Below are 25820 nucleotides of genomic sequence, written 5' to 3'. Positions count from 1 at the left end.
AGTCCATTGATACTGTCCTTTTGGACAACTAAATGCTGTAAGTAATTGTGTTTGTGGTTCTAGTTGAATTTGCCAGAATCCTGATTTACAATCTAAACTGGAAAAATATTTCATTTCTCCTATATAAGATAGTAAATCATTCTTATTTGGGATATAATATCCATCCATAATTGTTACTTTATTCATCTTTCGATAATCAATTACCATTCTTTTCTTATCAGTATCTTTCTTACTGACATAAAAGGCTGGTGAAGAGTGTGGACTTTTACTAGGGATGATTATCTTAAGTTTTAATAATTCTTGAACTTCTTTTTCAAATATTTTTGCATCATCCATGTTACATCTTTTTGGTGCTTCACGGATTGTGATATTAGGATCTTTGAGTTTTATTGAAGCAATGAATTGTTTTCTTTTCTTAATTTTGTCCTGAGGATTTTCAGAACATATATCATGAAATTTCCTTATGATTTCTTTTTCAGGATTAATCGTTAAAATATTTTCTATTTTTAGTTCTATTGGATTTGTATTTCGTTTATGAAAATTTTTTGTAAATCCTTCATTTCCTACGCGAAATGCTGTTCGTATTTTGGGAATGTAAATCATTGATGATCCTTTGTTTAAAGTTATGTGATCTTCAAATTGTGTAAAGGGAAGATATTCTCTTAAAAAGTTATTTCCTATTATAATGTCCATTCCTGATTCTATTTGATATATAATGGGTATTACAAATTTTGTTTTTTCTATTTCTATTTTTAATTTTTTTGCTACTGTATTAAGCATGATTATTGATCCATCTCCTATTCGAACTTTTAATCCTTTATCATATTTCTTCCAATAATGATTTGGAAGTATATGCTTGCTTTCTAAACACATACTTGCTCCTGTATCAACATAAGCATGTATATGATATGGTTTATGTTCTTTGATTTTAATTTGAATTTTTATATATATACTATTTGGATTAGTTTTGTTTTTATTATCCATTCTCTCATTTTTTTTTATTTTTTTTTATTTTTTTCGAGATAAGGGTAAAATTGATATTTAGAAACAAAAGTTTCTCTCTCCAGGGAGTTGAAAGTAAGTTTTATTTATGTAGGGATTTATAAATAAGTTATAAAGTATTTTAGGGAGTGATTGACAATGAACCCTTTATTTATTCCATTTTCTCCATATATTAATTCACTATATTAGTCATTATTTATGGTATCTATTTTAATTTCCATTATCTATTTTAATTCGTTTATTTATTACATTTTTTCATATATTAATTCACTATATTAATCATTTACATTTATAGAAGGAGAAAATGACATTTTTCGGCGACGTGAACAACGAAGACTGTTAGACAAACAAAGACGACATTCAATGACTAATGATGAAAGGATTATATATTTGGCACAACGAAAAGATGCTTATCAGAGGAAGACCCGATCTTCTACATCTTCTCACAAAGGTGAAAGATTTTAGACTATATTAGTTAAGAAAATTTTTTTTCCGGATATTTTTCTGTACTTGTGAAATATTTTAGAATATTTTTTTTTATTTTCAAAAAATTGCATTATATAATGCAATTTAAAATTGTATATTATTTCAGATTCGTACCAATATGGAATTTTTTTAGCAATATTTCAATTTCGTAGCAATCTGAAATTTTCTTCTCAATCTTATTTCCAATAAAGATTAGTGATTTATTATATCATTAAAATTAATACTTTTAAATTGTAAATTTATGTCTTTCACCATAGCTAATTATATGATAATTTATTTAAAAAATTTATATATTCGTGATTCTTATACTTATTCCTATTTCTAATTTATAATTTTTGTTCATTTATAATTTATGTGATATGTAAATTGGAACAAATTATATATTTATTTCATATTCTAAAATATATACAATTTTTTATGTATACAAAATATTAAATATTGGAATGCGTTAGAATTCAAGTCAACTGAAAATTTTCTAAATAAGCTTTTTGCTTCTCTGTGTTTTAAAATTGCTTTTTTAAAAATTTAATTCTTTTTAATATTCATTGTTTTTTTTAAAAAAAATACTATATATTGAAAACTGTATTTCACATTTGAAACTTGAAATTAATGATTGAGAATCGATAGGAACAAAAAAAATCCAATTCTTTTTCACTTAGTTTAAATTTTAACTCAGATGTATATTTTCAAATTCTTTTATTTTAGTAAAACGATTTTTGTATGCTCAGCTACACTTCTTATATTTTATCCTCATAAATTAAATTAATCGTTCAATTCGTGCTGCCACAAAATTTTTTATTCATTCTTAGGCCCCGTTTGGTTTCAAAAGCTAGGCCAAAAAAACACTTTTTAAGTGATTTTCATTTAATAAAGTGTTTGGTTGACCAAAAAAGTGCTTAAATAAGCACTTTTTAAAGTCAAAATTAGAGCTTTTTTAAAAGCCAAAAATTATAGCTTAAAAAAGTGTTTTTTTTAAAAAATGTCTACCAAATCCAAACGGGGCCTTAGTCACATAGCTATTTCTCTTCAGTGATAATTATTTTTATTTGAAGCATTTTTTAAAAAAATTAGTGTCTAAAATTGATTTTTCATATTTTTTTAAAAAAAATTGTGTTGATTTTCGGCGTCCACTCAATCAGCATTTGTGGTTTAAAATTTGAAAATTAAGAGTGAATTAAAATCCAGTTTTCATTTATTTATTTAACCTTATAGTACTTATTTATATCTTTTTTAATCTTCATCAATTATTTTGGTATGGTTCTTCTTCCGTTTTTTGTTTTATTGGAATATATTCAAAAACTTAGATTAATCAAACCTCAAGTTACCTACAATTTTTCTCCTACAATAAAAATCGGTTAAGAAAATGTAAATTCAACAATATATATATTAATTATTAATTACACTCTACATTTAGTTTCAAAAAATAAAAATCAGTGACGTCAAGTTCTTACCAACGCTTTTTTTGAATAAATTTTCATCATTTTATAGTTCTACAAGTTGTCACAAGTAAGAAAAGAAGTTTTGAATAGTTGTTTCAAATAAATATATCTCATATTTATGTTAGGAAACATTTAAAGATTAATGTATTTATAAGTTGTTATAAAATAATTGAAAATTAGGGAATGACGATGCTTCAAGGTGAAAATGAATATTTTTAATTTTAGTCATTTAATTTTTTTTTATAATACGTGTTCAATTTCAATCATTTCTAGATTTACTAAATTTCTATATTGACGTTATATTGATGACAAATCAACTATTGTTTAAAAAAGCACTGTGTAATAATCGTTATCCATAAATTTAATATGAGTAGATATCATACAAAATATATATTATAAAAAGATCATCGTGTCGTATTAAAGTATATATCAAAATTTATTTCTTACACACACGCATCGCGTGTGCCTTGGTCGCTAGTCATTATATAAAAATTGAGCTTAACATATTAACTAACTTTGAAAACACCAAAATTCTATATTACATAATTTCGGTTTCTTATCCACTATCTCAATAACCTACCTCTCAATCCATTTTTTGATTTAAAATAAAATTACATAAAAAATCGTTTATACTATGCAAAAATTACTCAAGTTATTAACTAATCAATCATAGGCGTCAATTCTGTCACCGTTGTAATTCGATTTGGCCGTTAACGCTTCCTGGTTAGCTAAAACCCTACGCGCACTTCCCGAAAGAATGTTTAAGAAGTAAGACCTCAATCCCTTTGTATCCGATTGAATCTTCTGGGATGTTTTTTGTTCCACTCGATTGTTTACAAAAACTAGATGAACGCATGGAGGATCCGATTTTTAGTTGTGTTTAATTTCACACTCCGAGCGGTTTACGCTTTTTAACTCCGGTGATCTTGTATGTATATGTTTTGCTTGGTGGGCTGAATTATGTATGTTGTTTCTTATCTTTCTTTCTGGGGACTTTTGGTGCTGCTGTAGATTGGAAATATTTATTTTTAATGTGATAGTGATTTTGTTGTCTACTGAAACCTCTTAGGTTGGATCAGAAAAAGGGGAAAATGCCATTTTGTTGAAAAAAAAGGATTTAGAATGTTCATTATTAACGATTAGGCGACATTTGACATTGCAGTATGAACTTCTGTGGAAATTATTTCATGAAGATTGTTTGCTTCAGCTTATATAGACTGGAAATTATGTGCCAAATTGCCATACATGTTTATTAGAAAGCATAACTTTTTACTTGATCCATTTGTTTCCTATTCTTTTTATGGGTAAAATTAAAGATTTCGTGGTACGTCGATGTCTAAGCAACTATCTCCCCTAAAAAATGTCATTGGGTGATAAATGATATATTACGTGCTTCTAAGATATGCGACTTGATTTTAACTAATAGGGAATCAATGCTGAGCACATGACCCACAAAAACCATGTTTTTCCTGGCCTACCAAATACAGTAGATGGTGAAGACATTGCCAAAATCCTCATTTTGTTATTTGATTTGATCCCCTGAAAGCCCTTATAAACCATTTGAAATTACTTTTCGACGTATTCATGGAGAAGGAAATACCCATCGTATCTCATAGTGAAAACTTTCTTGATTGACAATTCTCTTCACAGTCTACCCTCCTTTGTTTCTCTAAAAACAGAAGGCTGCCTACATATTTTTCATTGTCTTTTCAGTTTCTGTCCCATTAGTTTTCAAAGGTCTCCGAACTTGCTTAACCTGGTGAAAAAGTGCTGTATGCCTCTTTTACTCAATTATTCCACCATGCCATTAATTTCTATAGCTGCTGATAGGAATTTCAATGTATTCCTGTCAATAGACACTTTTCATCTTTCTAATGTGTATAATTTATTGCTTTAGTTGTGATTTGAGCAGCCTTTGTGATTCTGCTGCCTTATTAGTTTGGGTTTGGCCTTTTTTAAGGATGATGATACTCTAGCTTTCTTTATGACCCTCATTTGGTCCATTGACATTGCATCAATATCTGACAAGCTTCTTAGTTTCGGCTTTTAGGTTCTCATCTGAAGAAGTTTCTGCCCAAAATCAAGTGAAGGCATCTGTGCAACGAAAAATTCGGCAAAGCATTGCAGATGAGGTACGGAATATTCTCGTTTTTTAACCTATGGAATGTATAACATATATTTCTGGAATTTAGATTCTACATCTACTGCAAGTGCTGTACATTTCCTTTTTTTTTTCCCCCAGTACCCAGGACTTGAACCTGTGTTGGAAGATTTGCTGCCAAAAAAATCTCCACTGATTGTTGCAAAATGGTTTCTCTCTTTCTGAAAACTCCTATAGCTGGGTACCCCATATTTATGCTCTACAGTTTTTGATTCTGTTTCTGATGTTACAATATCTCCATTTTTCTTTTGTGAAGTCAAAATCATCTGAATTTGGTCCTGGTAAACAACATGCCTTTGTTTTTCAACATTCGTGATGGACCATATATGCCAACTCTAAGGCTTCTTCATCAGTGTAAGCAATTCATTTTCCGCACTGCATTATACTTGAGATACAGTATAAAGACATTAATTTAGCTGCTGCAAAACCGGATGCTGGCCTCTGAGAGAGTTAAAGGTGATTTAAATTGATCATCCGTAGATACATCCAGCACATATTGACAATATTCATTACAGCCGACTTTAGGATGTTAATGTTGTAACGAAGTGACATTTGTCTTTAGAAGATTTAAAGAAACTAATGAAAGCAAGCTGTTAGAGATATAGATTAACTGTACTGGGAGAAAATAATCAAAGAAAAGAGAAAGAAGAAGAGTCTGGGTGGCTCCAGGAAATTCAAGTCATCACGTGGAATCCAAAGTTAAAGAAACTATTTTCTTTTCTAAATTGAATTCTTAGACCAAATTGAAGGATTTTATAATTTTTTAGTGGAATATTGGTGCTCTCTATGCATCTCCTGATTGGGCAATCAAACCACCTTCAATTTTATTGTAACCCCACTACGATGATGGAAAATATTAAACCTTAGCCAAATCTTGAAGATTCGGGGAGTTAGAAAATGGATCTCTAGATTTGTTCTAAAGGGAATTGAGATGATATGGAGGGCTGAGCCCAATGTCTTGGAAAGAGCTTGTATTTTTAAAATTTGAAAATCAGATATTTTCTTTGTGTTGCTCTTGTTCCTTTTACGGTCTGCACCATCATGTTGGTTTCTGAGACGTGTTGTAAAGAACAATTAAGTTCTCAGATTTTACGGAGTGCTATTGCTGAATGCATTCTAAAGAGAAAATAATTTGTTTTGTTGTTTGGAAAATAATCTACCCCTAAAAAATTCAAAAAGGATATTTTGTCGATTGGACCATACTCTTTTGATGCAAGCATTAAGTGCATATAATAATGTTGCTGCCTCTTTAATCTAAAGAAAGATGGAAAATTGAAGTAGACGTCAGCAGACAGCTCCTTGGCATGCTTTTAAATCCATTTCTTTCCTTTTTAAAAATATTTGCGTTTGAAGCCCGCACACAAGGTTGGTGGTTTTGAGATCGTATATAGGATACTTTTGAGGTATCGAAAAATAGAATAGTAGGATTGAATTGGGAATTTCAAGATTTCTGCTGTCAAGGTTTAAAATCTGAATTCAACTACTTATACCTCTACTCTCTAACAGCAAACTTTGAATGTGTGTTAAAACTAGCTAAATACAGTTTTACTGTTTTAACAGGACTCTAGTGAACCAAATATGAAATTCTTACTTTTTCAAAACTAGAAATGGATCAAGAATTAATTATTTACCTTATTCACTGATCTTTGTTGTATATCACAATAAATCAGGTGCGCTATCACATCTAGTACCAAATTGTGTTATTACGTCAAGAAAGAATTCCTATTGTCTAAAATAGTTTCAATGTCATGCTAATTGTTACGTTGCTTTGTTTGGGATCTCGTTACGGGACGTTGGGGAATAAAATCTTCCAAGTCAGAATATAATTCCTTCTTGTTCGATCTTCGGCCTTGGCGCCCAATTGTGACGAGTAAATTTAAGGCTCGTTGAAAAGAGAATTTTCGATCTTGACGATGTTTTTGTTTGGTAAAATTCTGATGTTTTATTCATTCACTGTGGTTCAATAAATACATTAGACTCAAAGACTCCAACCTAAGCCAAATACGATCTTATCCCTATTTTTAAATTCAAAAGAAAAACAACCACCAATAATCCTAATCTGCAAAATTCAAATAAATATAAAATAAAACAAGGATAAAGTAATCCAAAAAATAGAAGACTCCAATCTATATGCAAGGATAGACTAGCCCAACTGCTGTTGCTTGAACCGCCCATGCGTGAACCTCTTGTATACCCGTTGTGTGGGTTCGTGTGGGGACATAACATCACCCCACCATGAGACGCGTGTTTGCCCTCAAACATGAAGGAAGGATAACGTTCTACCAAAAGTGCAGCATCCTCCCACGAAGCCTCGGCTGGGGAAAGGCCTTGCCAATGAACTAGAACCTCTGCACGGCCTCTGTGGAATCTTGTATCGAGCACAGACTGCGGAAGTGGGCGGGAGTCCTCGGAGTGTAGGGGAGGCAGTGAAGTGCAAACGCTGAAGTCCCCTCGGAATTTTTTTAAGCAAGAGACGTGGAACACAGGGTGTATTTTAGCCGACGACGGAAGCTCAAGTTTATATGCAACTTTGCCAACGCGAGCGATGACCTTGAAAGGACCATAAAAGCGTGGAGATAACTTCCTGTTGACACTGGCAGCCAAACTCAGGTGGCGATAAGGCTGCAATTTGAGCTGCTGAGTTTCACAGCCCAATGCTGCTGCAATCCTGGACAGCCCTGGGCAGTATGACAGTAAGCGCGGGGGTGGGCGCCCATAAACTACTTCAAATGGTGTGGCTTTAAGAGAAGAATGGAAGCTCGTATTGTAACAAAATTCTGCCCAAGACAACCAATTCACCCATTTTTTGGATAATCGCTTGTGAAACATCGAAGGTACATTTCTACCACTTGGTTAACAACCTCGGTTTGACCATCTGATTGAGGATGGTAGGCAGAACTAAAGCAAAGCTTGGTACCTTGAAGGCGAAAGAGCTCCTTCCATAAGGAACTAGTGAAGGTGACATCGCGATCGCTAATGATCGACTCTGGCAGACCGTGGAGTTTGAAAATGTAATCAAAGAAAATGCGGGCGACCGATGCAGCCGAATACGGGTGGGCCAAAGGCAAGAAGTGTGCGTATTTAGAGAACCGATCGACCACCACAAAAAGGACATTCTTCCTTTGAGAGGAGGGTAGGCCTTCAACAAAATCCATTGATATATAAGACCAAATCAGATGAGGAATGGGCAGTGGATGAAGTAACCCTGCGGGGCACAGCTGTTCCACTTTATTGCGTTGGCAAACCAAACAAAAAGCAACAAAATTAAGAATATGTCGGCGCATGCCGTGCCAAAAGAATTCCCTAGTAATACGGTAGAGAGTCTTTTGATACCCTTCGTGACAACTATTGTGACAACTATTGTGGATAGAAGAAATGATTTTATCGACAAGTGGAGAGTCACATGGAATGTAGAATCTGTTTTTGTACAGCAGAACCCCGCCCTTGTGCTCCCAAGGGCCCTGCAGTTGTCCATCGGACATTTGCTGTAATAAGAGTTGTAATTCCTCATTAGTGGAGTACTCCTTCTGTATATCGGATACAAAATCCCAGTGAACCGTAGAGAGGGCGGCCAGCTGCCCTTCGCTAGGTTCCCTCCGTGATAGCGCATCTGCTACAATGTTTGTGCGTCCCTCTTTATACTCAACACAAAAATTGAAACCAAGTAATTTGGTGACCCAGCGCTGTTGGGCCGGGGTGGCAAGACGCTGTTCCAAAAGAAATTTTAAGCTGTAATGGTCAGTGCGGACCACAAATGACTGTCCCCGAAAGTAATCATGCCAATGACGCACATCCTTAGTCAATCCAATAAGTTCACACTCATAAGTTGGAAGTTTTTGGTGGCGTTGGGCCAGGGCCTGGCTAAAAAAAGCAATAGGCCGCTGTAGAACAGCCCCTACGCCTAAGTCGGACGCATGACACTCGACAATGAATGTTTGTGAGAAATCAGGTAAAGCAAGAACCGGGGTGGATGTGAGGGCTGCCTTTAGTTCCCCAAATGCATGTAGTGACGCTGGTGTCCAAGTAAATGAATTCTTACGCAACATACCAGTGAGTGGGGCGGCAATGGACCCATAATTCCTGACAAAAATTTACGGTAGTAACCAGTCAGCCTGAGAAATATTGGCTATAAATCAGAATGTCGTCGAAGAATACGAGCACAAAACTCCGGAGGAATGGGCGAAATATTGAGTTCATCAGCGCTTTGAAGGTGGAGGGGGCATTAGTAAGCCCAAAAAGGCATTACTAGAATTTTAAAGTGTCCATGGTGAGTGCGAAATGCCGTCATGTGAATGCTGTCGGGGTCCATTGAAATTTGATGGTACTCGGCGCAGAGATTCAGTTTCGTGAAGAATTGAGCCCCATGTAATTCATCCAATAATTCATCGATGATAGGAATCGGAAACTTATCTTTGATTGTCTTTGTGTTGAGCGCACGATAATCTACACAGAATCTCCAAGAATCATCTGGTTTTTTTACCAACAGCACCGGGGATGAGAAGGGGGAATGACTGGGGCGAATAAAGCCCTTTTCCAACATTTCCGCACATTGTCGCTCAATTTCATCCTTTTGAGCATGGGGGTACCTGTAGGGTCGCACGACAACTGGATTTGTCCCTTGCTCCAAAATTATGCGATGCATAAAGTTCCGAGAAGGTGGCAGCCTAGTAGGCTCCAAAAAAATGCACGAGAATTCCTCTAAGAGAGAGGACAAATCCTCATGCGTGGAGTCCACGACTCGAGTGGCAGCAAGCTGGCCAACATGGTAGCCACGTTCCTTTGTTATTCCTTGCAAAACTGTTGTTTGGTTGTTATGGGTAAAGGACATGCACATCTTGGAAATATCCCACTGAATCGCCCCGAGATTCAGGATCCAATTCACACCCAGCACAGCGCCAAACCCTTGTAACGGAATCACAAGAAAGTCAATGCAGAATGGTTGTTCACCCAATGTGATAGAGATCTTGCGACACACCCCAAAACATTGTAGGCGACGCCCATTGGCCACAATCACCCATGGAGAAGCATGAGGCTCGATAATCCGTGTCAATTTCTCTGCCAAAGAAGCATCCAAGAAACAGTGTGTACTGCGGAATCAATTAAGACAATGAAGGGAAGGTGACTAATGATACCATGCAGATGCATAGTTTGAGCCCCTTGGGTGCCCGTGATCGCCTGAATGGAGATCTCGGGTCCTTTGGTGCCTGGGTCATTTGCATCGCAGACGGGTCATCGTAAGCCTCGATCTAGAACAGCCTCTTGCAACGGTGTCTCGGTGTATATAATTCGTCACAATTGTAACACAACCCCTTAGCTCTTTGCTCATCCATTTCAGCCCGACTCAAACGTTTAACAAAAGGTTGAGTTGAAAGAGTACCTAAAGGTTTCTTGCTGTTAATCTCACTATCTTGCCAACGCTGTCTAGATTTTTGTTCGTAGAGACACGCAAGTTGCATCGCCCTCGGTAGAGTCAAGGGAAGATGTACTAATACCTCCGCTGAGATATTTTCCTTCAAACCCGTAATAAAGAGTTCTACTTCTTGATCCTGGGATAAGGTACTCGCCCGAGTCGACAATTGCTCAAATTGTCGCTGATATTCATCGACCGTCTGTTGTGTTCTCCAGAAAATGCAAGATCAACACGAAGAACACAAGTGTATTACAATAAAAAACCCAGAGTAAAATCTTTGTTACAATCTTTTTCCCTAGCTAAGTGCTAGTCACTCTTCACGTGTAAATGATTCTAACTGAATACCCTCCCATACAATTCCTCTCGCTTATATACTACCACCCCCTTCACGTGTGTTTCTCTTTGATTTCCTAACATACACGTTAATAATCTTGGGCTTCTAATGTCTATTTTCATTTGGGCTTTCTGGGCTTGAAGTCCCTGGGCCCCTGGTTCCATGTTTTTAGCCATTGAATTTGGATTCATAACATCTCTGGCCTCCTCAAAAATCGCCTTGTCCTCAAGGCGAAAATCTGGGAACTGTGTGGCAAAATCATTGAGGCTTTCCCATGTAGCGTCCTCGTCCGACCTCCCTTTCCACTTCACCAATAGTTTCTTAGTGGTCTCTCCATTGACCACCTTAAGTCGCCCTGCTACCACGTAATCTGGTTCAAACGTCATAAGCATGTCAGCGTCCAATTCTTGCGGCAATCTCGCCTCCCCAAAGTCCTTACCCACGGCCTTCTTCAAACAGGAAACATGAAAGACCGGGTGAACCTTAGACCCTTCAGGCAACTGTAAGCGATATGCCACTAAACCCACTTTCTTGATAATCTTAAACGGGCCGTAAAACCTTGAGGCCAGCTTCTGAAAGACCCTTGTGCATACTGATGCTTGACGATGCGGGCGTAATTTCAAATAAACCATATCTCCCGCCTGAAAATGAACCTCCTTTCGATGCAAATTTGCATACTTCGACATATGTTGTTGAGCCCTCTCAAGATTAAATTTGAGTTGCCTCAAAAGTTCATCTCTGTCCCATAGTGCCTGTGATACAGCAGCCACCACTGTCTCCCCGGGAAGGAAACGAATTACAGCCGGTGGTTTTCTCCCATAAACCACTTCAAAAGGGCACAACCCTGCAGAAGTCTGGTAAGATGTATTATACCAAAATTCTGCCCAGTGCAGCCACTGTGCCCAATTCTTCGGTTGTTCCGAACAGAAGCATCGCAAATACGTTTCAACACACTTATTCAACGCTTCACTTTGGCCGTCGGTTTCAGGGTGGTACGCTGTACTCATTTTCAGTTGAGTGCCTTGTAGTCGAAAGAGTTCTGATCAAAAGAAACTCATAAACACTGGATCCCTGTCACTCACAATCGTTTTTGGTACTCCGTGTAGCTTCACCACATTCTTAATAAAAATGTCAGCCACTGTACTTGCTGTGTAGGGGTGTTTTAGCAAAATAAAATGTCCGTATTTGGACAATCTGTCAACCACCACCAAGATGACATCGTACCCCTTTGATTTGGGAAGTCCAGTGATAAAATCCATGGCCAAATCTTCCCAAATCACTTCTGGAATACCTAGAGGTTGCAACAGCCCCGCCGGAGATGTAGCTTCATGTTTATTTTTCTGGCAAACTTCACATTCGGCTACAAACTTACTCACATCCTGCTTCATTCCCTTCCAAAAGAAATTGTTTGCCACACGTTTATAAGTCCTGAGTGCCCCAGAATGACCCCCTACTGGTGTGTCATGGAATTCTTTCAACAGTTTGGGTACCCACAATGACCCCCTCGGATAATCTTCCTCGATGCAGCAGAGAGTCATTGACCATGGAATAATGCTTGCTGCCCGTTTCTCCCAATTTTACTTTGTCGATTATGTCACTCAAATCTTGATCCTCCAGAACTGCTTTCTTGACTTCTTCTATTTCCACCCATTCAACTTTTGTGAGTGCAGCTAATTCTCCAGCTTCTTCCCTTCGAGACAGCGCATCCGCTGCCCCATTCTCAGCCCCAGCTTTGTGTTTAATCTCAAACTCATACCCGAGTAGTTTGGCCAACCAATATTGCTGGTTTGGAGTTGCGATCCTCTGCTGTAATAGACTACGTAACGGCTTATGCTTAGTGATCACAACAAATTTGCGTCCCAATAGATAGTGACGCCAGTGTTGAACAGCCAATACCAACGCCATTAGTTCCCTCTCATAAGCTGACTTAGTTAAGGCCTTATCGGCCAATGCTTTGCTGTAATAAGCAAGATGCCTGCCCTCTTGAACCAACACAGCCCCCACGCCTCGACCCGAAGCATCGCATTCCACCACAAATTCTTGACAAAAATCAGGCATTCGCAGAACCGGTGCCGTGCGAAGAACTAGCTTCAATCCCTCAAACGCCATCTCTGCTTGGTCATTCCAAACAAAACTATTCTTCTTTAATAAATCAGTGAGTGGCCGTGCTATCTTCCCATAATCCCGAATGAATTTTCTGTAATACCCTGTCAGTCCAAGAAACCCTCGCAAAGCTTTTATACTCTGAGGTCTCGGCCAGTTAGTGACACTCACAATTTTCTCCGGATCCACTTGAACCCCCTGGCCCGAGATGATGTGCCCTAGATACCCCACCTGATCCAGGCCGAAATGACATTTTCTTTGATTCAGAACTAGTGCATTTGCCTTCAACACTCCCAACACAACTTCCACATGCACTAAATGCTCATCCCAATCTCTGCTATATATCAAAATATCATCAAAAAATACCAGAACAAATTTCCGCAAATAGGGTCGGAATATCTCGTTCATAGTCGCTTGGAATGTGGCTGGCGCATTCTTTAGCCCAAAGAGCATAACCAAGAACTCGTAGTGGCCTTCGTGTGTTCTAAACGCTGTTTATGGCATATCTTTGGCTTGGACCCTAATTTGATGATACCCCGATTTGAGGTCCAGTTTGGAAAAATGCCTCGCCCCATGTAACTCATCAAACAACTCCTCTATCACGGGAATCGGGTATTTATCGGCTACTGTAATTTCGTTCAATGCTCTGTAATCGACACAAAATCGCCAGCTACCATCCTTCTTCTTAACTAATATAACGGGGCTCGAGTATGGACTATTACTTGGTTGTATCACCCCTGACTTCAGCATGTCCCCTACCATGCGCTCAATTTCATCTTTCTGCCGGTGAGCGTATCTATATGGTCGAACTGAAACTGGTCCATAACCTTCCCTGATGACTATCGCATGATCTTGGCCACGATTAGGGGGTAATTCTTGGGGTTCGCTAAAGACCCCTGCATATGTCTCCAGAATTCGATGTAGAGCCTTGTTAGGAATTTGTGTATCTGTCGAGATCTTGTTGTCCGCATCTCCCTTCCATTTCAGTACCACCGCCCCACAAAATTCGAAATCAGTCAACTTGGCAATGGACTTGAGAGAGACCACCGATCGGTTGAGTGACGGGTCTCCGTGCAGTACCACCATACGTCCTTCCCAACGAAACTTTATCTGCATTTTGTTCCAATTCAATATGACATCTCCCAGAGTGCGTAACCAATCAACTCCTAAAATCAAGTCGATCCCTCCCAAATCGAACAAATATCCATCAATCATTACATTGCACTGACCCAACCCAACACACAGATTCTTGCACACCCCCTGGCAAGTGATGCGACCCCCATCCCCAAGGCACACTGCGATGCGTACCCCCTCATCAACCACCAATCCCAACTCCCCAATCAGCTCTCTTGAAACAAAGTTATGGCTTGCGCCACTATCCACCATTGCGACCACTTCACGCCCCGATATTATCGCCCTCATCTTCAGCGTCTGAGGTTGGTCAATGCCATTGATTGAATATAATGGCAATTCCAACGTATTATACTCCACCTTCGGCGTTACAGCCCAAAGCCCGTCGTCCCCCAACTGCTGTGATAACTCCTCCTCCCCCTTTCCTGGCTCACACTCATCGCCTTCCCCTTCTTCCTCTGCCATAATAGTGACTCTCAGACTCTTGTTTGCACACATATGCATCGGGTTGTAGGGTTCTCCACATTTAAAACAGAGGCTCTTTGCGCGCCTGTGAAGAAACTCTTGATGAGAAACGATTCTGCCGTCGCGAGCACTAGCCATCGGAACCCTAGCCGCACTGCTACCCCATTCAGCGCCGCTAGTTCCACCATGGGTAGCCCGTCCGCCTGTAAGTGGTGGGGTGAAAGATTTGCGTATAGCCGCGTATAGCCGGCTCACCTGGGCTCGTCGTCTTATCGTTCCCAAAAGACGGTGAATAATTTTTATTTTGTCCGCTGCCATAGACTTGATCTGTGAAGCCCAACCCGTTCCAGTTACTGTTTTATGCTCCTGGCCCAAACCAAAACCAGATCTGTATCTTCCCCGATCCATCACCGCTCCAAATAACTCCATCTCCAAGCCTCTCGCCAACATCATAGCACGATCTACTGTGCGGGGATTATGGACGATCATCCGTCGGCGTATCTCCTTCCTCAAGCCACTCATAAAATAGCCCAGACATTGGTCTTCCTGAATGTCGCCCACCTGTGCCACCAACATTTCGAATTTCTCAATATAGGCATCAATCGATTGTTGTCCTTGTTTCAACGAAGCCATCAACTCAAATGGATTCGCATGGAACCCACTATATCGTTTGATGATTTCTTCCGCGAACCTATCCCAATTCATATTTGAAATTCTTGCTTTCATCCACCGATACCAGTGCACTGTAGAACCTTTCATACAGATGTAGGCCAACTTGAGCCTACAATCCATGGGCGTATCGTGCACAGCAAAATATTGTTCCATCTTTCCCAACCATCCCATCGGATCCTCGCCCTCGAACGCCGGCAATTCCACCTTCTTCAGTGCAGTTTTCATCTCCGCAGAAATACCATCACTACTACTCCCTCCGATACCCGCGGCACTCTCTCCCTTCTCCTGCATACCTCCTCCTCCTTCGCCATGTACTTCCTCCATTCGGATGTTATTGACATTCTCCCCTCTCTGCCCCTTGATCAACTGTTCCATCAACGTTTTCAAATCTACAAAGCCTTCGAGAGCTCTGTCCATCTTCTCCAATCGTCCCTGTACCTGTAACATATTTTCCTGTAACCCACTCACCGATCTCTCCATGGCTTCAAATTTCGCTTCTGCTCGTGTGCTGGCCATCGTGAATCAACGCTCCTCGGATCCGGCAGGTCGGACCAATGTTGTGTTCTCCATAAAATGCAAGATCAACACGAAGAACACAAGGGTATTACAATAAAAAACCCAGAGTAAAATCTCTGTTACAATCTTTTTCCCTAGCTAAGAGCTAGTCACTCTTCACGTGTAAATGATTCTAACTGAATACCCTCCCATACAATTCCTCTCGCTTGTATACTACCACCCCCTTCACGTGTGTTTTTCTTTGATTTCCTAACATACACGTTAATAATCTTGGGCTTCCAATGTCTATCTTCATTTGGGCTTTCTGGGCTTGAAGTCCCTGGGCCTCCTGGTTCCATGTTTTTAGCCATTGAATTTGGATTCATAACACCGTCCCAGTTTGGCGTAAACTCGCTAACTCACCCAATTTGGTGCATCGCAAGGCTGGACCAAAGCGTTGGTTACAGTGATCCTTGAAATCTGCCCAACTCAAAACTGGTGCATCACGTTCCACCTTCAAAAACCACAGTTGCGCATCCCCCTCAAGGTGGTAAGAGGCCATACCCACCTTTGCATTCTCCGCTGTGTTGTGGTGGCGGAAAAAGTGTTCGCAGCGACTGAGCCACCCCAATGGGTCGGTGAGACCATCAAATTTGGGAATAACCAGTTTCGAAAATTTTGGAAAATTCGAAGTGGAGTCCCCGTTATCCCTCTCCTTGTGTCTGTTGGTGTCTAAATTGGAGTTATTGTCGCGGTTACCAACAGTTTCAGTGCGTATAGCGGCCATTTCTAGTGATAATGTCTCCATTTTTGCACGAAGCTCCTGCCGGTCCTGTTCCTGTGCCTTTCTATCGTCTATCGTCCATATACATTTTCATGAAGGCCTCGAATTGTTTCTGAGACGCAGACGATTCACCCATAACGCCTGTCTCTGATGCCGATTTGTTACGTTGCTTTGTTTGGGATCTCGTTACGGGACGTTGGGGAATAAAATCGTCCAAGTCAGAATATAATTCCTTCTTGTTCGATCTTCGACCTTGGCGCCCAATTGTGACGAGTAAATTTAAGTCAGACTCAAAAACTCCAACCTAAGCCAAATACGATCTTATCCCTATTTTTAAATTCAAAAGAAAAACAACCACCAATAATCCTAATCTGCAGAATTCAAATAAATATAAAATAAAACAAGGATAAAGTAATCCAAAAAATAGAAGACTCCAATCTGTATGCAAGGATAGACTAGCCCAACTGCGGCTGCTTGAACCGCCCATGCGTGAACCTCTTGTATACCCGTTGTGTGGGTTCGTGTGGGGACATAACACTAATCCGCTGGTATTAAAATATCATGTACTCATTTATAAAAGGATGGTTCATACCATGTGAACTCTTTCCCAGGCGAACATAACAGCATTGTTGTCACGTACACAATGAGCTTTCTCCTTTCACCTAATCTGCTTATTGCTTTAATTTAGCTCGATAGAGTAAGATAAAGTTTAAAGAAAGAAAATCCTTGATGAAACTGAGGAAGAGCTGCAAATTTCCTTTTTTCATGCAATTCACCATGCAAAAATATTTAGTTTGTCAAATAGATGCATGATTTTGAGTAAGTTTCTAGTAATGATTTTTGAGTCAGCTTAGCTTTCAGATTTTGTTGACTGCATATTTCTTTTTTCCAGACCCAAATATAATGAAGAAGTTGCAAGTTGACAGGGGAGCCATAAAATTTGTACTTTCTGGTGCGAATATAATGTGTCCGGGGCTTACTTCTCCTGGGGGTGCCTTGGATGATAAAGTCGATGCTGAAACTCCGGTGGTTAGTCTTAACATTGAAATTATTCTGTCATTGATTTCTTGATGTATATATACACACATTTATGTGTGTGTGTCAGTGTGTGGAACAACTACTGTTTGTCCTCAACTGCTTGTTGCGTGGATATTATAATCTGTTTTTCTCATGCCTTAGTGGGACTTGCTCCATCACTGTTGAAGTAATAACAATCATCGTTTTATTGTTCATGTCAATCAGGCTATAATGGCAGAAGGCAAACAACATGCTCTTGCTATTGGATTTACAAAAATGTCGGCCAAAGACATGTAAGTTGATTTTGTTTTGGAATATGTGAAAATGTTTTTTGGTTACATATTTTGTGGAAATTAAAGATCAAATGTCAACTATCTGTTTAAATTTTTTGCCTTCAAATATGTTTAAAACGTTTTATGTTTTTCTTATTTTGTGGAAGCTGATTTTTTTAATCTATGTCAACTACTTAGTATCAGGAGCTGTGAACACATATTTTTTTGAATGTGTACTTCTCTTGGGGTTAGCATAAAAATGTCTGCATTTACTTTCCTCCCCACTTACTGGGGGAGAGCTACATGAAAATTAAGGCAGATGACACCCTGTTGGTATATATTGTTCCTCAAAGGCATGCTACACCTTTTGATTTTCTGTGTGTTTGTTCCATTGATTTAGTTTCTCTTTTATGGATCTCAACCGTCACAGTTTCTGTTGTGTCTCAATACGGTTCAACTGAACTCTTATCTCCCATTTCCTAATTAATTCACCATATATGAATTTGAATCTGAGCTATCACATCTGCCTCTGAACCGTGTTGTGTCCACATCTTTTACTTCACCTATTTCCCTTTCTAGCTGGAACTGAACTGAATACTCAAAATGAAAACTGCTGGTTATTATATGATAGCTTGAACTTACCTGTTAGATACTATTTGAGAGTCAGAAAAGTTCAGTCGGGCTAGCTAGGCCTGGGTGAGGTTTACTGCTCGTTACTGCTGGGTCAGTTCTGGCCCATGCATGGCAGGCCTTTGGCTCAATCAGTTTTAGGTGTCTATATGAAACATTAATATTTTCATTTACCCAAAAAAAAAAATTTATTTGCCTTTTATTATGCGCCATGGTTTTCTCAAATGCAGACGAGCAATTAACAAGGGGATTGGTGTAGATAATATGCATTATCTTAATGATGGCCTCTGGAAGGTAATTCTCCCACCGTGCTATTCTTTTCTAAATGCATTCCATGGAGCCTGTTGCTTGTTTTAATTTGTGTCTTATAATAGTTGCATGCTCCATTCTTTTTGGAAAGTGTTAGAAATGAGTCTGAACAGGCAGGCCATCTATTACTTTTCCAAACTAACCACTCTCGCAACTTTGATGTAGTTAAAGTAAATAATAATCAGTTATACTGACATTTGGTTGGCTTCAAATTATTTAGAACATCAGCGATTTTCAAATAGTTTTGGAAAGATTTACCGAGCGATGTTGGTGTGATGAAAGATTTGGAAGCTGTGATAATATATGTTTAACATTTACAGTGACACCGTTAAAGATTTGGGGAAAAATTTCCTTCCATAACCGGAACAAGGCACGCCTATGGGGCTATGAGTTCAGTCTTGAAATCCACTACGCTTGACCTCTGTATTATTCCTGTCACCACTTTGTCCAATAATTTAGACAATGCTTTCCCCGCTGTTATGCGATTCAATGTGGCTCTCTGCATGGACTTTTACTTTCCAAGATGCGATGAAAGATGTCAGATCGATGCTATTAAAGAGTTAGGTTGTTAATAGAGCTCTGAAAATTCGTGAAAGTAAATTGAATCTTGTTTGTTACGTTCAAAGTAAAATAGCAGTTTATGAAATTTTATATGAAAATACTGTCATTTTTTTACATGGCATGCCGTCATTTTTTTTACACGGGACTCCACACGTGAATACTAAGTAGATGTTAGTTTTTTTGAAATAGTTTTATGATCAGAATGTGACGCTGGGATTATTCTACCATCTGAAAGATTTGACTTGAATTTTTAGTGTCAACTATAGCTTTTGACATGACCGTGATAATTTTGATCATGAGTTGATGCTTAAGCATGATGTATGAAAGACGATATCAATATTTATGTATAAATACACATACACTTGCATGTGTACATAATACATGCACATATAAGTTACTCTGAAGTGCATGTTTCTATCTCTGAGGCACGCTGTCATCTTTCTCTTTGTGTGAAATATTCTTGCTTCTCATTTTACAGATGGAACGCCTGGATTAAGTTTTGCCTAATTAAAGATGCTGCATTGCCGAGGAGGAAACTCAAGGACTATAAATTAAATGCCTTTTGTATCAGACTTATGAGTATTTTCTTCTGTCTCCTTCCTCTTGTATTTTTTTTTTAAAAAATCGAGGCTGTTGATTTTTTGTATCTGGCAGTTCAAAATGCTCTTCGTGCTTTTACATCTGACTTTTTTAGGCATAATTAATCTAGTATTTTTTTGTTAATCTATTTTTTTAAAAAAATTAATGAGATTGTAAGACAATCTTCTATTCGATCTACGAAAAAATATTACTCTAATATTACTTTCAACATTAAGTATGAACCAAATTGATTTGTCTCATGGAGAAATCGTCTCACAAGAGTTTTCCACGTTTTTTTTAATGTACAAAATTTGATCTGATTTTTGGTGAAATTTTATCCTCCCTCTTTTTTTGAAACGATCCTAACTCTCTAATTATAAATAAATATGCGAATTTTTTTTTTTTTATTTACTTACTAAATAAAAATATGTACATACATGCCAATACATATATGCACAGAATAAATAGATTTAAAAATAAATAAATTAAATAAAAATGCAACCTTTAATAAATTGAATATCTGAGTCAAACATTTAATAAAATATTGACATAAGTAAAAACAAATAAAAATTTCATGCACTGAAAATATTTAAGTAAAATATCTCATACTGTCAACCACTGAAAATAAATAAATAAATGTATAACATGTAAAATATTCAAAACATGCATAAAGAATCAGACGACTATCACGGTCACGGGGTCACTACATGTTCGCTCATATGTCCTCGCCGCCGGTGGGTACCACATCCTCCTCTACGTACTCACCTGCACCATACCAGTGTAGTGAGCGTAGAGGCCCAACATGCTAACATAACAAGGGTTTAAAATAATTTAAATCACTTTAATACTAATACATAACATATACATGAATGAACATGCTTAAAAGTATCATGACATAACATAACTTAAATTAAACTTAAATATCATAATCATACATAGTACATAAACATTGTTGAGCACATTATTTTCTAACATCGCATGGTTGTATCCATAGTGTAACCTTAAATCATACATTAAATACTGATCAGCGTGGAAATCAACGTACGTGGCGGTGAAGAATCACCTCTTAAATTGACAGTAAACTGCCCTTCAATAGTTCACATATGGGGACGAATCCCCCTCAAATTGTCACACTACTTCAACTTCCAACATAAAATATTTTCTTTTGCTCAACCTTAAACATTAAATCATGCATAAAAATTATTTCATGAATGCATGTACTTAAATAAAATGTGTGTCCTTCATATATATTTAATTTAATTTTTGTACTAACATATAAATACTAAAATAACATTCATGCATAAAATAATTAAATATATATTTAGGACACATGCAATTTCTCATGGTTTGTACTGAACTGCTGACCCTAACACTCAAGCCCAATTTCTTAAATTCTGGCCCATTAACACTGAGACTGGCCCATTAACATACTTTAGCCCAATAATTCTTATTCTAAGCCCAATTAATTAATTAAAGCCCATTAAGACATTCCTGGCTCAATAACAACCTATTCTGGCCCAATGGGCCCAAAAGCCCAAAGACTGACCCAATAACTTCCATGGGCCCCAAGGCCCATAAAAATTAGTGGACTCACTTAATTAATTTTGTTAAGCCCAAAAATAATTAAATTAAACCCAAAATAATTAAATGGAGCCCAAATAAATTTTGAGATTTAATTAGGCCCATTAAACACTTAATTAAACTTAAAACTTAAAAATAAAAATACCCGAGCCCAACTAACTTAATCCGGACCCGGACCCAACTAACATAACCCATGACTTTCCTGACCCGATCCGGACCCAAAAACCCGACCCGGATCACTCCAAACCCTAAAACCCGACGCCCTTCTTCCCTGCAGCTCTCGGCCGCGAGCAACAGCCCATCTAGGGCTGCTGCCGCCCTGCTCCGGCCGCCCCTGGCCGGAGCCCCGCCACCCAGACGTAGCCCACGTCTGGGCGGTCCAAACCTGACCCTAGCCCTGACCCCATGCAGCCCACGCACAGAGCCCAGCACCCACTTCCATCAAACCCTAATCTGCGCCCCCTAGACCCGATCTCCTCTTGTAGCTTTTCTGGGCTCGATTGGCTCGAACCACTCGAGCCACTCGAGTCTAGACCACCCTCACACATCCTAGGTATCCCTGACCAGCAGCTAGGCAAGCCATGGAGGAAGAAAAACGTGAGCATGAATGAAGAACACACACGATCGAGCACCAAGAACAAAACCAATTAGATTTCTGAAAAATTCAAGAAAAAATCGACGCATACACGACACACACATAATATTCACTGATATGGTGCGAAAAAGAGGAATAAAAACATGCCTTGCACCGTCGGTTGAAGAGAAGTAAACGTAGATGACGATTCCGGGACGACGACGACAAGCTTTGGACCTTCAAAAACGTGGCTATGGAGTCTTCCTTGGGGGCTGCTCGGTCGAAGAAGAAGATGAAGGAGGGTGGGGTGTCGGCTGAGGGTTTTGGTCGATTGGTTTGGGTAGATTTAGGGTTATAATTTAATTAAAAATAGGTTTTAGGATATTAAAATTTTAATAAGGATTTTAATAATGAAAAATATAACTTAAAAGCTCCAACTAATACTTAAAATCTGATAACTAAATTTAAAAATCCCGAAATTAAAATTTAAGGAAATTTTAAAGATACTAAAAAGTCAATATTTTGGCTTATTTTGAATAAAAACGGACTCCTAAAATTATATAAAATTAAATACTAAAAATTTTGAAGAAATAAAACTCAAAATAATATTTTTGGGCTCTTAAAAGGCTCATGAAATAAATTGGATAGAAAGTTGTCATCTCGTCCGTCCACGGTCCCGTCTACGCGATAAAATAATTCAAATACCAATAATTCATAAAAATCACTAATTATAGGTTAAATGCTTGAAAATAATTTAAATCATACACAAATAATTCACATAATAATTTAACCCATAATCTAAAATTTTAAATAAATAAATTTCCTAATTATGCATGCGAATTTACGTATTTAAAATACCGGGTGTTACAATTCTCCCCCCCTTAAATTGGATTTCGTCCTCGAAATTAAAGTAATTACCCGAACAACTCCGGGTAGCGAGTCCTCATATCTGCCTCGGTCTCCCAAGTAGCTTCCTTCTCCGAGTGATTCAGCCACTGGACTCTGACCATCGGTATAACCCGTGTCCTCAATCTGCGCTCCTCCCTAGCCAAGATCCGTATAGGCCTCTCCTCAAATGCTAACTCCGATGTCAACTGAAGAGGCTCAAAATCCAACACATGTGACGGGTTTGAGATGTATCTCCGAAGCATGGATACATGGAATACATTGTGCACTGCCGCTAGCCCTGGTGGTAGAGCTAAACGGTAGGCCAACGTGCCAACTCTCTCCAAGATCTCGAATGGCCCTATATATCTCGGATTAAGCTTGCCTCTCCGGCCAAATCGCACTACTCCCTTCATAGGTGACACCTTCAGGAATACATGATCACCTACAGCGAACTCCAAATCTCGTCGTCGAGTATCTGCATAACTCTTCTGACGACTCTGAGCAGTCCTCATGCGATCCCGAATCTGTGTCACAATATCAGCTGTCTGCTGCACAATCTCAGGTCCGAGTAAAATCCTCTCACCGACCTCATCCCAATGCACAGGAGATCTGCACCTCCTCCCGTACAATGCTGCATAAGGAGCCATACCTATAGACGACTGAAAACTGTTGTTATAGGTAAACTCCACTAATGGCAGTCTAGTCTCCCACGAGCCCTGAAAGTCGATGACACAAGCTCTCAGTAGATCCTCGAGAACCTGGATCACTCTCTCAGACTGACCATCTGTCTGGGGATGGAACGCTGTACTGAACAAAAGTCTAGTCCCCAATGCAGTATGCAAACTCCTCCAAAACGCAGACGTAAATCTCGGATCTCTGTCTGATACTATCGACACTGGTATGCCATGCAGTCTAACAATCTCCTTGATGTAAAGCTCTGCATACTGTGTCAACGAGTAAGTAGTCCTCATCGGTAAGAAATGAGCTGACTTGGTGAGTCTATCCACGATCACCCAAATAGCTGTGCAACCTCTGGCACTCCTCGGTAAGCCAACTACAAAGTCCATCGTAATATTCTCCCATTTCCATTCCGGAATAGGAAGAGGTCTAAGAATTCCTGCTGGACGCTGATGCTCTGCCTTGACCTGCTGACAAGTCAAGCACTCTGACACAACTCTCCCGATGTCTCTCTTCATCCCGGGCCAGCAATACAATAGCTGCAAATCTCTGTACATCTTCGTACTTCCGGGGTGAATGGATTACGGGGATGTGTGAGCCTCTGCTAAAATCTCAGCTCTCAACTGATCGACGTTCAGTACCCACATCCTACCACGGTACTGAACAATGCCATCCACAACTGTATAAAGACGACCACCCTTGGCCTCATCTCTCTGCCTCCAACGCTGTAACTCCTCATCAGTAGTCTGTCCAACTCTGATCCGATCTCGCAGAATCGGCTGCACCGTCAACACTGACAAGCTCGCTGCATGACCACTCGAGTACAACTCCAAATCAAACCTCTGAATCTCGCTCTGCAGTGGTAACTGCACTGTCAAACCCGATACCACTGACTACTTCCGACTCAAAGCATCGGCCACTACATTAGCTTTACCTGGATGGTAGCTAATGTCACAGTCATAATCCTTTACTAACTCCAACCATCGGCGTTGTCTCATGTTCAATTCCTTCTGAGTGAAGAAATACTTGAGACTCTTGTGGTCAGTGAAAATCTTGCACTTCTCACCATACAGATAGTGCCTCCATATTTTCAAAGCGAAGACCACTGCTGCTAACTCCAAATCATGTGTCGGGTAGTTCTGCTCGTGAATCTTCAACTGCCTCGACGCATAAGCAATAACCTTACCACACTGCATAAGTACTGCACCTAAACCTAGCTTAGACGCGTCAGTGTACACCACTAACTCCTCGTGTGATACTATCATTGCCAAAACCGGTGCGGTAGTGAGTGCTTCCTTCAGCTGATCGAAGCTCCTCTGACAGTCTGGACTCCAAATAAACTTCGCATTCTTCTTGGTTAAGGAAGTCAAGGGTACTGCAATAGAGGAAAAACCCTTGATGAACTTTCGATAGTATCCTGCCAAACCCAAGAAACTGCGAATCTCTGAAGCATTCTTCGGAATACCCCAATTCTGCACTGCCTCAACCTTCGACTGATCAACTGCAATCCCATCTCTCGAAATAATGTGGCCAAGAAATGCCACCTGCTCAAGCCAAAACTCGCACTTGCTGAACTGGGCATACAAACGATGCTCCCTCAAAGTCCGCAAGGCTGTCTGTAGATGCTGCCTATGCTCCTCAATGCTCCTAGAGTAGATCAAGATATCATCAATGAAGACTATGATGAACTGATCGAGATACGGCTGAAATACCCAGTTCATGAGATCCATGAAAACCGCTGGAGCATTGGTCAACCCAAATGGCATCACCAAGAACTCGTAATGCCCATAACGTGTCCGGAAAGCAGTCTTGGACACATCTGCCTCTCTAACTCGCAGCTGATGGTAACCAGATCGCAGGTCGATCTTGGAGAACACCGAAGCTCCCTGCAACTGATCAAATAAGTCCTCTATCCTCGGCAGTGGGTACTTATTCTTCACTGTGACCCTATTGAGCTCTCGATAATCGATGCACAGTCTCATACTGCCATCCTTCTTCTTCACAAATAACACCGGAGCTCCCCATGGAGAAAAGCTAGGACGAACAAAGCCTTTCTCTAATAACTCCTGAATCTGCTCTTTCAACTCTTTCATCTCGGTAGGAGCAAGTCTGTACGGTGCCTTAGAGATAGGCACGGTGTCTGGCACTAAGTCGATGCTGAACTCCACATCTCTCACTGGTGGAATTCCTGCAACATCCTCCGAAAAGACATCCGGAAAGTCACGAACCACCTCTATCTCTGATAATGA

At 39.3% G+C, this 25820-nt stretch overlaps 1 protein-coding gene across 1 annotated transcript; it reads left to right on the top strand.

The window, feature by feature from the left end:
* Window positions 1-3567: 3567 nt before the first annotated feature.
* On the top strand, window positions 3568-20067 carry LOC140879577 (uncharacterized). Its single transcript, XM_073283339.1, has 8 exons — window positions 3568-3695; window positions 4978-5059; window positions 5170-5237; window positions 5345-5442; window positions 17375-17511; window positions 17725-17792; window positions 18632-18695; window positions 19750-20067. The coding sequence occupies exons 1-8, from the start codon at window positions 3685-3687 to the stop codon at window positions 19765-19767; spliced, it is 546 nt and encodes a 181-aa protein (XP_073139440.1). The 5' UTR covers window positions 3568-3684; the 3' UTR covers window positions 19768-20067.
* Window positions 20068-25820: the final 5753 nt, after the last annotated feature.

This window comes from Henckelia pumila, chromosome 2 (assembly GCF_033568475.1).
Source record: "Henckelia pumila isolate YLH828 chromosome 2, ASM3356847v2, whole genome shotgun sequence".
In the NCBI taxonomy this organism is placed as follows: domain Eukaryota; kingdom Viridiplantae; phylum Streptophyta; class Magnoliopsida; order Lamiales; family Gesneriaceae; genus Henckelia; species Henckelia pumila.
Note: the sequence above shows the minus strand (reverse complement) of the source record. Positions and strands in the feature narration are given on the sequence as shown.